Source organism: Thamnophis elegans, chromosome 6 (genome assembly GCF_009769535.1).
Source record: "Thamnophis elegans isolate rThaEle1 chromosome 6, rThaEle1.pri, whole genome shotgun sequence".
NCBI classification, from domain to species: domain Eukaryota; kingdom Metazoa; phylum Chordata; class Lepidosauria; order Squamata; family Colubridae; genus Thamnophis; species Thamnophis elegans.
Window position 1 is genome coordinate 19,850,599 of NC_045546.1, and position 15,523 is coordinate 19,866,121.

The 15,523-nt window shown below is 36.4% G+C and overlaps 1 protein-coding gene across 4 annotated transcripts in view; it reads right to left on the reverse strand.

The window, feature by feature from the left end:
• The window catches only part of PSPC1 (paraspeckle component 1), a 52,509-nt gene extending 39,642 nt beyond the window's left edge, over positions 1-12,867 (reverse strand). For 2 of the 4 annotated variants that reach the window (XR_004255603.1, XM_032219450.1), the window contains exons 1-6: positions 12,317-12,867; positions 9,205-9,506; positions 5,287-5,382; positions 4,274-4,470; positions 2,750-2,834; positions 1,799-1,904 (exon numbers count right to left, since the gene is read on the reverse strand). Coding sequence is in view for 1 of the 4 variants with exons in the window: in XM_032219450.1 (XP_032075341.1) it covers positions 1,799-1,904; positions 2,750-2,834; positions 4,274-4,470; positions 5,287-5,382; positions 9,205-9,506; positions 12,317-12,691 (1,161 nt within the window). In the remaining 3 variants the exon portion in view is untranslated. The remainder of the gene's footprint in view (positions 1-1,798; positions 1,905-2,749; positions 2,835-4,273; positions 4,471-5,286; positions 5,383-9,204; positions 9,507-12,316) is intronic. The other 2 variants (XR_004255602.1, XR_004255604.1) reach the window with 2 other exon arrangements.
• Between the last annotated feature and the right edge of the window lie 2,656 nt (positions 12,868-15,523).

Below are 15,523 nucleotides of genomic sequence, written 5' to 3' on the forward strand. Positions count from 1 at the left end.
TATCTCGGTACTCGTCGTTAATTGGTTCCAAGAGGTGCAAGGAGTATTAAAATGATGAGTACCAAACAAACCACGACTTACCATGTGACCCTTTGTTTTGGCTGGGAAAGACTTTCTGTCTGTCCCTTTTCCTATGTCAGTGATCTTCCCAGCAGGGCCAACTTCCTATTCACCCTTGGAGACTGTCCCCTCCATCCTTTTGCAGCAACCTTACTGGCATGGGCAGCATCATGTCTGTTCTCCTTGGCCATCACACTCTTCCTATTGCAGTGCATCAAGTACCAAAAAACGACGAGTATCGGAACAACATTTTCACATTAAAATGCATCAAGCAAAAATCCAGCAAGTTTTGAAGCCGTCAAGTACCTAGCAGTCAAATACCAGAGGTACCTGGAGTCAGAGTACTAGGAAATCATTTATTTCACGGAGATTTACAATGTACAGATATGAGCTAATTTTGAATCTTTGTATTGCTGGTGCAAGAGGAAAAGGCTTTCCCTTAAACAAATTTCTGTTCCTCAATGTTTCTCCAGTCATCTCAATTACAGCCTCCACCCTAGTACTCGCAATTTCCACTATTCTGGACAGAATCTGGTGGAGCAATACACTTCCAATGAATATATCTTCTATAAATTTCTCTAAGGAATTTCTCTGCAAAAACACCCACAATAAAAAGATCACTTTTTTAGAAACCACACCTGGTTCTGATTAATCTCTTACATATCTGGTTTTCATTAAACATTTATGAAAACATACCTGATAGATGTTACTTCAGGTAGATGGCTGCTGGAATCATTGGTCACCTGGCATGTATTTTCTTTTTATACATTTAAAGACTCACTGATAGCTCAGCCAGGAATACTTTAAGCAGGCAGATTCTTGAACAGGTGGTTCCTTCCTGTTAATTATACATTTTTCCCCACTCTGAACTGCTGGGGTACAAGTACTCCTCAACTTATAATCATTTGTCTAGTGACCATTCAAAGTTACAATGGCACTGAAAAGAATGACTTACAACCAGTCCCTGCATTTATAAACATTGCAACTTCCCCAATCATGCAATCAAAATCTGAGTACTTAGCAACCAGCATATATTTATAGGTTGCAGCATCCTGGAGTCATGTGACCACCATTTATGGCCTTCCCCACAGGTTCTGACAAATCAATGGGAGAACTCAGATTTGCATAATGACTGCATGAATTGCTTAAGAACTGCAGTGATTCGCTAAACAAATGTGGCAAAAAAAGGTTGTAAACTAAGGCACAACAGCCATCTTAATTAGCAATGGAAATTCTGGTCTCAGTTGTGGTCCTAGGTCAAAACTACCTATATGTCCCACCAGAGAATGGCCATCTTAGCCATTGGAAAATGGAATATTGGAATTACATGAGGGTGGTTTTTTTTCCCCCTATGGTGGAGAAAGGGCATTCAATCCACCATAATCAATAGAGGAAAATGGAGTGGATAAAAGTTTGGCTTTGTTAATTTTCTATTGTTATTTCATACAAATAGGAAATCCTGATATGTTTCTATTGTAAAATGTCTTCAAACGAAACTATGGAGTAAATTTCCAGAATGATTTGTTATTTAAACAATGGCATCATTAGGCAAATGAGACCATCTAATTAATATAAGTCATATGTGTAATAATATTGTTGTAATATACTGAAACAAATAATATGCAAATGACTGTGCAAAAAATCAAAACTGCCAAGACAAATTGTCAAATTTAACAGCCGGGAATAACAAAAGTCCTTTCTCCAAATCACATCAATTAATATAAAGAGTGCTACTTACAGTATCCATGAAATTCGACTTGAAACCTTCTTGCTGTCTCCTCAGTTCCTCCTGTTCTCTCTGACGCAGCATTTCTTCTTCACGTCTCCTATGCTCTTCTTCATGCCTAGCCATTACATATAAAATATGATTTCCTAAAGTTCCTGCTGCATATTTTCACGCAATACTTTCTCTTACAATGCCGCACATGTTCAGCCTTACTAGTTGTTATTTTTAGTTGGATTTTTCACTATAGTCTGACATGTCCTACATCAGGGATAGACTTAAGTGACCTTTAGTACATATCTTAAAGATCCTATGTAGTGTCTCCATTTCCTTGATGTGTATCACAATAAGAGTGCAATAAAAAACTTATTCTGTAGTATTCTAAAATACTACAAGTAGGATTATCACTACTTATTTTTATCAATATTTGTAAGTCCATCTCAAGATTTGTGACTTTATATTAAAATAAAGATAAAAGGTGTGTGTCTTTCTGCGTGTATACACTCACACACACATATAATTTTGAAAAATTACTGCAACTATAAAAATTTATGAACTAAGAAATAAAGGAAAAAGAAAAACTAAGTGAAGGAAAGAAAAGATTAAAAGAAAAAATATAGTAAAGGAAAAGGAATATATAAATAAATTACTTCCTCCTTTATCACAAGCATAAACAATTTTAGTAACATCAATTTCTCTTAAAATGCAAAATTATTTCATCTTCCATGTCTTATCTAGAAACATACCCTTAAAGTCTCATCATTTAATCTGCCATTTCTTACCCAGAAATCCAATTTAAAAAGTTTTTATTGGCAGCGTATCATCAATTCATTTAGTTAATTGAAAATGGAGATATTATCCTCTGAAGTTTTTCATAGAAGAATTCAGAGGCGCTGTTAAAACTGTGAAGTTTAAAAAGTTACATGTTGAGCTGCAAAATCCAGTATTTAAAAATTTATGTAATACCTTAATTGTATCTGCTTTCTTTTCTGTAGCTCTTGGTTTCGAAGTTCTTCTAAACGTCTCAGTTCTTCCTGACGCCTCATAAGATCTGGAAAAAGTTAAGACAGCTATAGCAATGATTGTTCTGACACAAATACAGGTAGTCCTCAACTTACAACAGTTCATTTAGTAACTGTAGAAAGTTAAAACAGCACTGAAAAAAGTGACTTATTGTTTTTTAGTTATAACCTTTGCAGCATCTCCATGATCATGATTCAGATGCTTGGCAAGTGGTTTATATTTATGAACATTGCTGTGTTCCAAAGTCATGTAATCACCTTTTTTGACCTTCTGACAACAAAGTAAATGTGGAAACCAGATTCAGTAAACAAGCAGGTTATTAATTTATCAACTGCAGTGTTTTACTTAACAGCTGAGGCAAAGTCATAAAATGGGGCAAAAATCATTTAACAAATGTCTCAATTAACAACAGAAATTTGGGCTCAATTGTGGTTGTAAGTTGAGGGCTACCTGTAAGTAGTATACATTGTCCTCACTAAAATAAGCATGAACATATGAAAACAGACATAAATAACTTGAGCTCTTCAAACAGGTATCAGTAAGAACAATTTAAAGATCTAGAAACAATGTATTTTAATAATTAAATTAATAATTAATTAATTAATCTTAAGTTGAAGATTTTTCTCAGGTTTTGGACATATTTTCTAGGGCCCAATTGCAGGTGCAGAAACTACTGAACACTAAACCAAGCTCTGCCTTTAAGCAAACTGCAATGTACCTGAGCTTTTTCAGCCAGAGACAAAAATGTGAAAAGAAAGGTGCTAAAGACTGTAATTTGTTATCTCTAACACAATAAGTAGTCTTTTTTTAAAAAATAGATGAGCTCATCTATTGACTGCAGATGGAGAACTCTGAGTTGCTACACAGTTACAACTCAAATTTTATTTTTTTTGCACAGCAACTACTTCATTAATTATACATCATACATTATTTCAAATGTTAATGTCCAACTTTAAGAAATACGACAGTTAGAATTAGAGTAATCTCAAAAATTGTTGTATGATCAACTAACAAACAATTTAATTACAGTCAACTGCAGGGAATTCTGGCTTTTCCTTATTTGACCAGTAAGTCAATTTTGTTTGCATCATACAAAAATCACAGTATATTAGGAGTTCTGTACTTAATACATCTCCAGTGCTCTATCTTACTGAGTCAAATAACCAAATGAAGTAGGTTTTGGAGAAATCTCACTTATACATTCTTCCTCTACAAAGAAAAACAAGTTATGTTCAGGAAATCAGCAAAATCTCATACATTGAATGTGTTTGAGAAAGAGCTTATCTGATTTAGGCCACCATCAAGGGCCAGATATTTGTATTTCAAATATACAGTCCATGAGTCACAAGTCTTTCAATACATGCATAAATTATTTTGAATTGTATTGGAATGCATTAACCCAAATAATCAGACTATTTCCAATATTCTTCAGCCCACATAATTAAAGCAATTATTTAGGAAGAATACCTTGTCTCATCAACATTAACTGATGCTCATGTCGAGCTGCTTCCATTTCTGCTTCTAGCTTTTCCTTAGCTTCTCGAATATTTCTATCAACTTGTTCCCGCTGTTGTTTTTCCATTTCATCAAGAGCTTTCCATCGTGAAGCATATTCAAATTCAAATGTTCCAGGTTGGGCAAAACGTGGGGGCTGTTCTCTTTCCCTAAAGGAAGACACATTTCACCTTAATGCTGTCATTTCACATAAATATAACAGCAAATTTGTTTGCAAATTTTGAATTCATTTCTTCAAGGCTTCTGTATGGATTCTTAAATAACACTATTACTGATTTTGTTGCCTATGGCTAATTTAGTGACAAAAAAACTAAAGCCTGTCTACTTAAGTACAAAGAAAAAAACAAGACTGGAGTAATGTGTAAAATTTAAAGTGGAAGGTTGGAAGTATGCAAAATCTTTATTCTACTAGCAGCATAGACATTTTTTTTCTTCTCAGCTCTTCAAATAAGCAAGCCTGGAAGCATAAAGAAAGATCAACCATGCCTACTATCTGCTACACCAAAGAAATAATCCCTAATGAGCTCAACTGGTACTATTGGTATGAAATACTGATATGGCAGGCAAGATTACAGAAAATTTACTTTGCTGTGTGCTTTATTTTTGAACAGCAGATAGCATAGAAAAATGTTTTTCGTCTTGCTAATAACTTCCACATTCTGAACTTATTTATTTTGCTTCTACCCTATGAAATGGCAATGTGTGCTACAAATTGTAAAGCACTGTAAAGCGGTATATAAGTCTAAGTGCTATTGCTATTATGACACAAGTATAATTTTTCAATCATGATATGCCCTTTTCTGTTTCTTATGTAATATACAACCAATCCACTTAAAATAATGTTAAACTCTAGTTTTATCATGGTACACTGTGCAGGATTTGTTTTAATGAAAATTTTGATTACGATGCTATTTCTTCATTACTTCTTTCATTTATAATATTCTGCTTTAGGAGTTGGTACTTACTTATGGTACTGTTGTGTTTTTTGCATTAATTTCTCAGGCAAACCATCTTCGTCATCAAACTGTTCCATAGGTTCAACAAGAACAGGTCTAGGTGTTCTTAAAATAAGCAACATATACACACTATTAATCAGAAATAAACTCAAACTCTAGTTTCACACTGCCAATCCACTATGTAAACAGCACAAGTGAACAAAGATCTGCATATGGGAGATACTGGTAGTCCTTGACTTGCAATCACAATTGAGCCCAAAATTTCTGTTGCTAAGTAAAATATTTGTTATATGAATGTTGCCCCATTTTATGACCTTTCTTGCCACAGTTAAGTGAATCACTACAATTAGTGATTCACAGACTATGCTTGTCAGAAGGTCACAAAAGGTGATTACATGACCCCGGGACACTGCAACTGTCATAAATATGAGTCAGTTGCCAAGCACCTGAATTTTGATTACAAGACCATGGTGATGCTACAACAGTCATAAGTGTGAAAAATAGTGATGTCACTTTTTTCAATGCCATTGTAACTTTGGTCACTAAATGAACTGTTGTAAATTAAAGACTATCTGTATGTGCCAGATTAAGTTGTTGACAACATAGGATGACTTTAAAAAACTTTATTTTACTTTGACTTAAGGTATCATTCTTGTCAACAAAAGATGGGCACAAAGTGATAAGATTAATTCCACCTCTTATAATCAGAAAGAATCTTGACATTTGAATCTAGTGAAATAAACCAAAGCTCTTCAGTTCTCCAACTTCGAGAAATTAATTTTTTTTCAGAGAAACTGCACACATACAAGCAAAAACTTGCTATTACATGATTTTTTAAAAAATCCACACAGAATATAGGAAAATAGTTCGACTTGTTGATTTCCTAATTGTTTTCTTACTATTGAAAAGTACACTTTTACCCTTAGCTGACCAAATCCAGATTGCTACCCTATGAATATCTACATATGGAAACCCATTGCCAGAGCTTTGAAGGTTGTTGATGATTTAAAATGAAACTATGATGTGTGCCAGGTGTTGTTCTGTGATCCACTTGCTTATGGAAGATTGAGTTATGGGAGACAAATAAGGTATCACCCTTCTGCTCCTCTGGAGTACATTCTGGGGGAAATTCTACAATGTTTGTACACATCAAATTTGTACCAAACATATCCCATGGGATGAGTGGGGAATAGAAAAAAAACCCTGCTTGCTCTATCTCCTACCCCTTGTAAAGTTTGAAAATGCCCTTAAGCACAAGGAAGAAGTAAAGACATAGAAACACTATTTCTTTACTCATTGAGAAGGCTCCTAGTTCCCCAGTTCCACTTGAGATCACAAATGTTAGGAAGATCATCTTCCAAGTGAAGCAGCTTACAAGAATTTGTCTAATGCATTCAAAGGGTGTGGTAATTATGTGCCAGTCATATGAAAGCATAGTGTGTGATTAAGAGAAAAAGCACACTGGTACCCTGAGGAAATACAAACATATAAAAATTTTCATTTATAGATCAGCAAACACAAATGTAATTTTTATTGAAAATTGTAATTACACAACTAATACAAACTGAAGTCATAAAGTAAAAAGAGCAAAAAGTGCAAAGAAAAAAAAGAAAAAAAAAGAAAATGAAATAAAGAAACACACACACACACACAGAGGTAGTCCTCAACGTATAGCCACAATTGACCTCAGAACTTTGGTTGCAAGTCATTGCAGTTGTTAAATCAAATCAACGTGTACAAAAGCCGTTAGATAAATCACCATTGTCATTAAGCATATCATGTAGCTGCAAGTCTTAATCCAATTTATCCAATAGGCACTTTTTGCTAGAAAACGGCAAAAAAGTCACAAAATCTGATTACATGACAACAGGATGCTGAAACCAGTTGTACATGCAAGCCAGTTGCCAAGTGCCCAAAATACATGACTTTTTTGAGTCCATCCTAAATTAAATCATTAAGCCTCTTTTGTATATTCAGTAAAAAGATATTACCAGTAATCAGTCAAGCCAATTTTTTGGTATATCATTTGCATTTCCCTTTTCATTTTTTTGGCTGTTATTTGTATTTCACCTTCTCTATCTTATAAGCCACTTTTTAAATCCAATATTTCTGATTCCATATTCCTGCATCAAGCAAGATTTATTCCACATTCCTTAATATCCTTTAAACACAGTTTATCCATAGAAACAGACATTGTTGCCAATATATTATTGTTACTGTATTATATAATGTATTAATGTTGTTGATATTGTTGCTATTCATTTCTGGTCCCATTCTTCAAAGAGTTCCTTAATATTTCAAATGTTATAGTATTTTGTGTCACTTCAGAAATCCCAATCTTCTACTGGTAATCAAAACCAAATACAAAGGTTCTTTTTTTTCTTTTTGCCTGGAATCTTTACTTCAGTATATTTTTCAATTTAAATCATAAAGTATGTAATCTGTTATGACCTACAGCAGATGAAATAATTCGATATCTACAAAATCTGTTTAGTTTATAAAGTTAGTTCCAAAATCTTGTAGTAAGTTTCAATATTTCAACTTTGCTCGATCCTTAATTCATTTATAATTTTCTTGGTTCAAATTCTTATTTAGCCTTTTCACATTCATTTCAAATTCTTTTTCTCCTGATTTTTCTTTTATTCTTGAAATCAGAAGAACTGATTCATCTTCCTGATGTCTTTTGTTTCAAATAGGTTAAGCAGCTCCCACCGTCAGATTTTTTTTTTAATACCAGGGGATGCATGACCCAATTCTTCTGTGATTGACTTTATTAACTGGGTCACTCTGCTTCAATTTTCAACAATTCCTTTGTCTACTCCCTAAATTTATTATGATTAATTATGACACTTTGTTATGAAGGTCTTTCATCTTAATCTGCCGTGGCTGTTTTACTCCTTTACAGGTAGAGCTCAACTTACAACAGTTCATTTAGTGATTGTTCAGTTACAATGGCACTGAAAAAAGTGACATGACCAGTTTTCTTACCTATAACCATTGCAGTGCCCCATGATTCTATGATCAAAATTTGAACACGTGGCAACTGACTCATAATTGATAGCTGTAGTGTCCCAGGGTCCTATGATCAGCTTTTGTGACATTTGACAAGCAAATTCAATGGGGAAGCCAGATTCACTTAGCAACCGTGTTACTAATTTAGCATCTGTGTTTTACTTAAATAACTGTGTCAAGAAAGATCGTAAAATGGGGCAAAATTCATATATGTTTCACGTAGCAACAGAAATGTTGGGCTGAATTGTGGTTGTAAATCAAGGACTATTTCTACTGTGATACTGTCAGTCTGAAAATGTCAAATCTTTATACAACATGGAGAAAATGTATGTGGCCACTAAGAATCAACATCAACATGACAACACATAATCAATCATTTACTAGATATGCTAATGCTTTCAATGCCAAGCAGGCCATCCTCAATTGTGGTTGCTTGAGGACTATCAACTCACCCTGTGACCACAACCCATCAACCAAACAGTTCTGCAAATATGTCTCTCCTCCCATCTGGCTGGTATCTGTAGTTATTTGATCCTTAATTAGCTTTTATTAGTTTCTGAATGATACTTTCCTTGCTTGTTGGCTTCAAGGATTTGGTCACCCTTCTAGGGATTCTTGGGCTTAAGTATCTAGTTTTGAAATGGTAAGAGGAAGCACTGAAGTGTTTTGGAATAAAAGCAGACTCAAAGTACTGAGGATGCTATCATTATTCCCTATAACCTTGTCAATATCTAAAAGGGTGATCTTATAGATAACAAAATCTTGCCATATTCTGAACTTTGATAATTTGTTCCTATGGCAGATTATTTCTTTCATCTATGTTGATTTCTAGATGGAGGATCTGCCTTGAGGATGCTATTGGTACATATTTTAAACATATAAAATCACAATAAATGTAGCAAAGAATAAACTTACGTTGTAAGCAAGAATGCACCATCACCACATCTTTCTAGAGCTTTACGCGCTGGAGGCTTTGCAGCAAATTCCACAAAACCTTTGCCTGTTGCTCTACCACGATCATCTACGACAACAACCGCTCTTTCCACAGGCCCAAACTGAGAGAAAGCTTGTTCCAAAAGCTCATTGGAAACAACTGGTGAAAGATTCTTAATAGTTAAAGCAGCTCCATGGGTGGCAAATCGAATTCGGAGTGGCCTGCTCTTTAAAATTGTTCCATCAAGTTCTGCCTTTGCTATTTCAGCCAGGGTCCTGGACTCCTTTTCAAAAAAAAATTACAAGATACATACGCAATTATATTATGTGTAGATATTACATATAATTAAGAATTTAATGTTACATGTATTTTAGCATCATTCAGAACCTGTAAAGGTATTTCAACATATTCCTCTATTACCGCTGCTAGCGACAAGACAGATGATCATTTTTGCAGATTAAAAACTGCAGTGGCTGGTGGGAATCTTGCCAATAGTTGCATAGACAATCTCCAGATTCTCTACCAATTGCAGCAGCTTGACTAAAAAGGCTAAAATAAGGAATTTAAAAAAAAAAATTCCTAACAAAAAATAAAAAAAACTTAAAAAAATTTTTTCCCCTGCTTTAGCACAAATAAGTCTCATTACATTCCTTGAAGAAGTTTTAAACAAGGAATTATGCTTAAACAGGCATTCTTCTCTTTCTCACTGGTATTTAGCTTGAGAAGCCTCAAGCCTACTGAATTTGGTTGAGAGTTAGAGTTTATTAGATCCCTGCTTATTAACTTTAAACTTTACTGATAATAAATATTTATACAAACTAATAGTAAGGTTCTTTGAATCAACAAATGTTCCTTCTCAATAGAAGAGTAAGAGCAGAGAATAAATATATTTTTTCTGTGGCTTAATTAACACCTATCAAATTATAGCTAAGAACAAGTTATGATTCATAGCTGTCAAAATAACTGTTTTACAACAGGCTGGCCAAAGTGGTAAGCCATAGTACATTTGTGTTTTACCTTTATCTATGCCTTGGATAATTAAACTTAAACCTAGTATTAATCACACTAGCATTCTACAACACAAAATGAGAATACAAAACAATTCTCACTGAAAAAAACTGTGCCCTACAAAACTAGTCATCATCAAGATTTTTCTTCAAATGTATCTGCACAAAAATGCATAAAAGCTGAGAAAATTATGAACTTAAGTACACGAAACAATTGTATACTGCAATAACAGTTTCAGCAAAACAAAACGAAAATCAGCGTCACCATAACCCAATTGGCCCGAAAGTCTATTTAAATAAGCCAGCTCCATTTTGAATTTAAATGGGTATAGGGAAACTATGGACCAATTTTCACCTGTACCACACTGCTCCAACCGCATTATCAGAAAAACTTTATTCATTGCACAACCCGAAATGTGGCCTGTTTCTTAGGTTTACTAAGTTTCACTAAGATAATCTCTTCCACCATTCAGATCCAGGTATTTCAATACACTCAAAAAGGAAATTTATTAGTAACATTTATATGGCTACCCATTTCACAAGTTATAGATGTTTAAAGTTAATAAAGATACCTAAACTACTATGGTCAAACACTTCCACGAGGCTGTGTTAAGGAGAAAGTAAAGGAACATTTCCAAAATAACACATCCTAAACAGAAACTCCAAAGAAAGAGCAAAGTATTATAAAGTATTATAAATATAAACTGTCTTCTAAGAAAAGTATTAATCTTAAAAAATGTAGATAAGTGTTCAAGTGTTATGAGAACCAGCTCTATTGATAATGCTATGCTCTACTTTAAATAAATGAAGCAACTGTAAATAACATAAGTCTTTTAAAATAGATTCCTCCCCATAAACAGTCTAATATTTATCAGTAGAAGCTAAAGATGTTTTGGAAAGTACTATGACAGTCACTGCTTTATGGCCTCTTCCTGATATTTTTATTACTGGTTTGATCGACACCTACCCAAAGATGGAAGGGAAAAGCTCCTGGAGATGTTATGATGAAGGTACAAACTGTTTTATTATTTTGATATATTCCTCCACTTATGACCAAAATTGAGCCCCAAATTTCTGTTGCTAAGTGAGACATCTACTAAGTGAGTTTTGCCCCATATTATGACCTTTCTTGCCACAGTTATTAAATGAATCACTGCAGTTGTGAACATTCACAGCTGTTAAGTGAATCTGACTTCCCAAGGACTTTGCTTGTCAGGTCACAAAAGGGGATTACATGCCCCTAGGGCATTGCAACTGTCATAAATATGAACTACTTGCCACACATCCGAACTCTGACCATGGGGATGCTCCAACGGTCATAAGTGTGAATCATAACTCATTTTGTTAAGTGCCATGGTTAACTTCGAACGGTCAATAAATGATCTGTTGTAAGTTGAGGACTATAATAAGCATGTCCCCTCTCTGCAATACCAAGCATAATTCAATTCAACACATGGTCTGGAACTGAAGGGAAGGCCTCTTTTAGGAATGGCAATCCTGAATTTCAGTAACATCTTAACTTTCATTTTACTCCGAAGAAGAGCCCTATAAAGGGAACTCTGTTCAAACCGAGCAAATCTTGTAAACCAGTGGTTCCCAACCTTTTTTTAGTCATGCCCCACCTAAGCATCTTTCAAATCATGATTGCCCCAACCCCATAGAATGCTTACTTTGGTCAAAAACTCACGCGGAGGAAGCCTAAAAGACCATTAGCTTGGTTTAAATAAGGTTCAAATTAAAAATCAAATCGGCCCCACTTTGGGAATCACTGCTCTAAACGTTTTTTGATAGCGGCACACGTGTTGTAAAATACTCGCGAGTTTCAAGACCTCAGCAAAAGAAAAAAAGCCGGGGGGGGGGGAGAGGACAAAGCGACCGGGGAGGCCTGGCGCGCGCCGGGCGTCTGAAGCAGGCGGGGGTTGCGCGTGCCCGTGGCGAGGAGGAGGGGGGGCTCCTGGCCCCGCCGCTGGCTGCAAAAATCTCCCCCCCCCCAGGGAGCGGGAGCATGCAGTTGTTTCATTTGGGGAGGGATAGGTGAATCTCCTTCGCGCCCCTCCCGGAAGAATCGCGGCTGCAGCTTCCTCACCAGGCGGATGAAGCCGAAGCCGCGGTCGCGGTTAATGAAGACCTCGCTGGGCTCCCCGTAGCGCTCGAAAAGGCGCTTGAAGTCCTCCTCGGTGATGTCGGTGGGAAGGTTGCCGACGAAGAGGCGGCACCTTTGCGTATAGCTCTTCTCGCCGGGCTTGAGGAAGCTCTTAATATCGACCGTGAAGCCTCGGCCGCTGCCTTCCTCTTCCTCCTTCGCCATCGCCAACGCGGCGGCCAAAGCTTCGTTGTCGGACGGCTTCTCCAAACCCCTCAGAGCCTTCATCGGGCCGCCGCCCACCATGCTCATCGGAGGTGCCGACGCCGGAGAACTGTTCTCGATCCTCACTTGCTTCAGGTTCCTGTTGGCGGACATAGCTTGGGGTTTTCTAACCGTTACGGATCGCCAAGTCGGACGGAACGGAGGAGAAAGAAAGCGCACAAAGAGCGCTCCGCTCAATCACTGCTTCTTTCGAGTACCGTGAAGAAAAAGGGGAGGGGGGAGAAAAGGAAGTCCAAAATGGCGGAAAGATCACTACCCACTGAAGACTAGTAACATCGCCCCGCCTCTCCTTTCTTGGTGCGCATGTGCACAAGATTTGAAAGGCTACCGGGCATCGTGTTCGAGGGAGAATCGGGATGCGCCTGCGCAATACGCTACCGCTAGAGTGGCAGAAAGAAGCCCCGCCTCTTTAGTTGTGGCATGCTTAACCACGAATTGCTGGAAAAATCACCATCAGCCGAGTTCACAAATTCATAAACTACGGTTCATAAAGCACAGTAAATTAGCTTATAATAGCCAGAATAAAGCAGAATATATTAATGGGACCCTAGAAAATATGAGGTCTTTCTATCATTGCACAAGGTACAATTTGTAGATATAAATAAATATAAATATATTGTAGGAAGTTATCACCCAGCCCCCTCCCAGAAAAAATGAAATATCCTAGGAAATATTGAAAAGGCAGAATATTTCTCTGGATGTGAAAAGGAAGAAACATGTTTTAAAAGACAGAATAGCTGCCTGCAGCTTCCTGCCCATCCCCCTTTGTCAATGAGCCATTAAAGTCTGAGCTAGTCCATTTTCCATAATAAAGAGTTATCCCCTTCAGCTCCAGAGTGATGGGATTAAGGCATGATAATATTGGCCCTTTATTCAACTCGCCACATGGCATCTGAGAACTCAACCAAACCTGGATTCAAAATGCAGCCTAGAGAGTTGCCCCTGCATGGGCCCATGGGAGTCTGACAACCAATCAGAATACAAGCTCAAGATCAAAGGCCAGAGAGGGCATTAAACCAGGGACTCAGCATCTCAGCTGGTCCTTTTCTTTTTCTCCACCAACAATGAAGCGTGTGATCAACTTTTCTGTTCAGGACTCAAGCCATGGTGGTCCTGTCCACCATTAAAACCATCTTTCCAAGCAGCCTCCATGTCTCCAGTGTCTTTTTCCCCACTTGGAGCCGAACCCAGAAGGACATTTTTCAGCAATATCAATATTTATATTGTTTTCTTTGAAGACGTTTCGCTTCTCATTCAAGAGGCTTCTTCATCTCTGACTGGATGGTTTAAGTATTTTGTCAGCAGAAGTATCAGATGTGGGGAATTGTATTCCAGAAGAATGTGATGAATTATTAATTTATTAGATGGTGGCTGTATGCTGTTTAGTCCGTCAAAAAGGGGACCCCGCTTTAGGCAATACGGAACGTCCTCAGTTTTGAAAAATTGCAATTATTGTCTGGAGATTCTTAGTCATCCAGGGCACACTTGTCCCAAAGGTGCTTTTTCAAGAGGCAACTGGACATATTATTTTGGGCAATAGCTAACTTAGATTTTCTTGCCTTTCTATTTCCCACATTATACAAATGCAAGTGTTCCTGATAACTGATTTATTCAGGTTGAATAATTTTTTAAAAAGGAAAATAGGAGAGCAGTTTCTGCCCTCTAGTGGATTTGTCTTATTAAATATGAAGCATATTTTCTTTGCTCCGAGTTTAGGATTTGTAACAGATGGAAGGTTCATATTACTGTCAGTTTTATCTGAAATTTAACTCAGATTTTCACTTTGAGAGGATTAACACATATATTTTTATATTCTATCATTGTTAGCCTGGTATAACTGAGAGTCTGCAAAGTTTAAAATATACTTCAAATTAAACGATGTGCTAAGGTGCTTTGTTTTTTTGACTGGAATCAACTTACATAGATATAGATAGTCCTCAACTTACAATGGTTCATTTAGTGACCAAAATTACAAAGGCACTGAAAAAAGTGACTTTTGACTGTTTTCACACTAATGACAGCTGCAGCATCCTCATGGTCAAAATTCAAATACTTGCCAATTAACTCATATTTACGACAGTTGCAGTGTCCTGGGGTCACATGACAAGCAAGTCAATGGGAAAGCCAGATTCATTTAATAACTATGTTATTAACTTAACTGCAGTGGTTCACTTAACAACTGTGGCAAGCAAGGTCGTAAAATGGAGCAAAACTACTTAACTCATGCCTAACATAAATTTTGAGCTCAATTGTGGTCGTAAATCAAGGACAGTAGATATACAGAAAAAAACAATTAATAGTCAATGTAAATGTTCATTTATAGGAAACAAATGAACAAAGTACAGTAAATTATTTCTATTTGCAATAGTTCTTTGAAATTGTTGCAAATACTGAACGACTGAAGAGCTAGGTTTCTGTCAGTCTCTGGTCACAACATTTTCATCAACTGATCAATACATAATCTTATTTTATGTGTCTTTCTGTCTAAAGATACCTTATATAATGTGTGGGTGGGTGTTTTATTACAAATAAAGTCCTAAAATAATTGAACAAAGTTTAAGCATTTAAAGTTTTATTTTAGAAAACACTTTTCATGATCATTTTAACCAATGAGACAACTAAGACATGGCAGATATGCAATTCAAAAATTTCATCACTGAACACAGGTCTGAATAACGGAAACATGTTGTGAGTATTAATTTGGGGGTTACAAATAAATTATAACAAATAGGCAAATTCACAAATATAAGTCCCATAACGATGATTCCCTGTTACAGATAGCCTTAACAACTGGTTGCTTAATAGCCATTCTTAATTACAACATAGAATATAGAATCATAGGGCTGGAAGGGACCTCAGAGGTTTTCTAGTCCAATCCCGTGCTCAAGGTAGGAGACCTTATACCATTCCGGTCAAAAGGTGGTC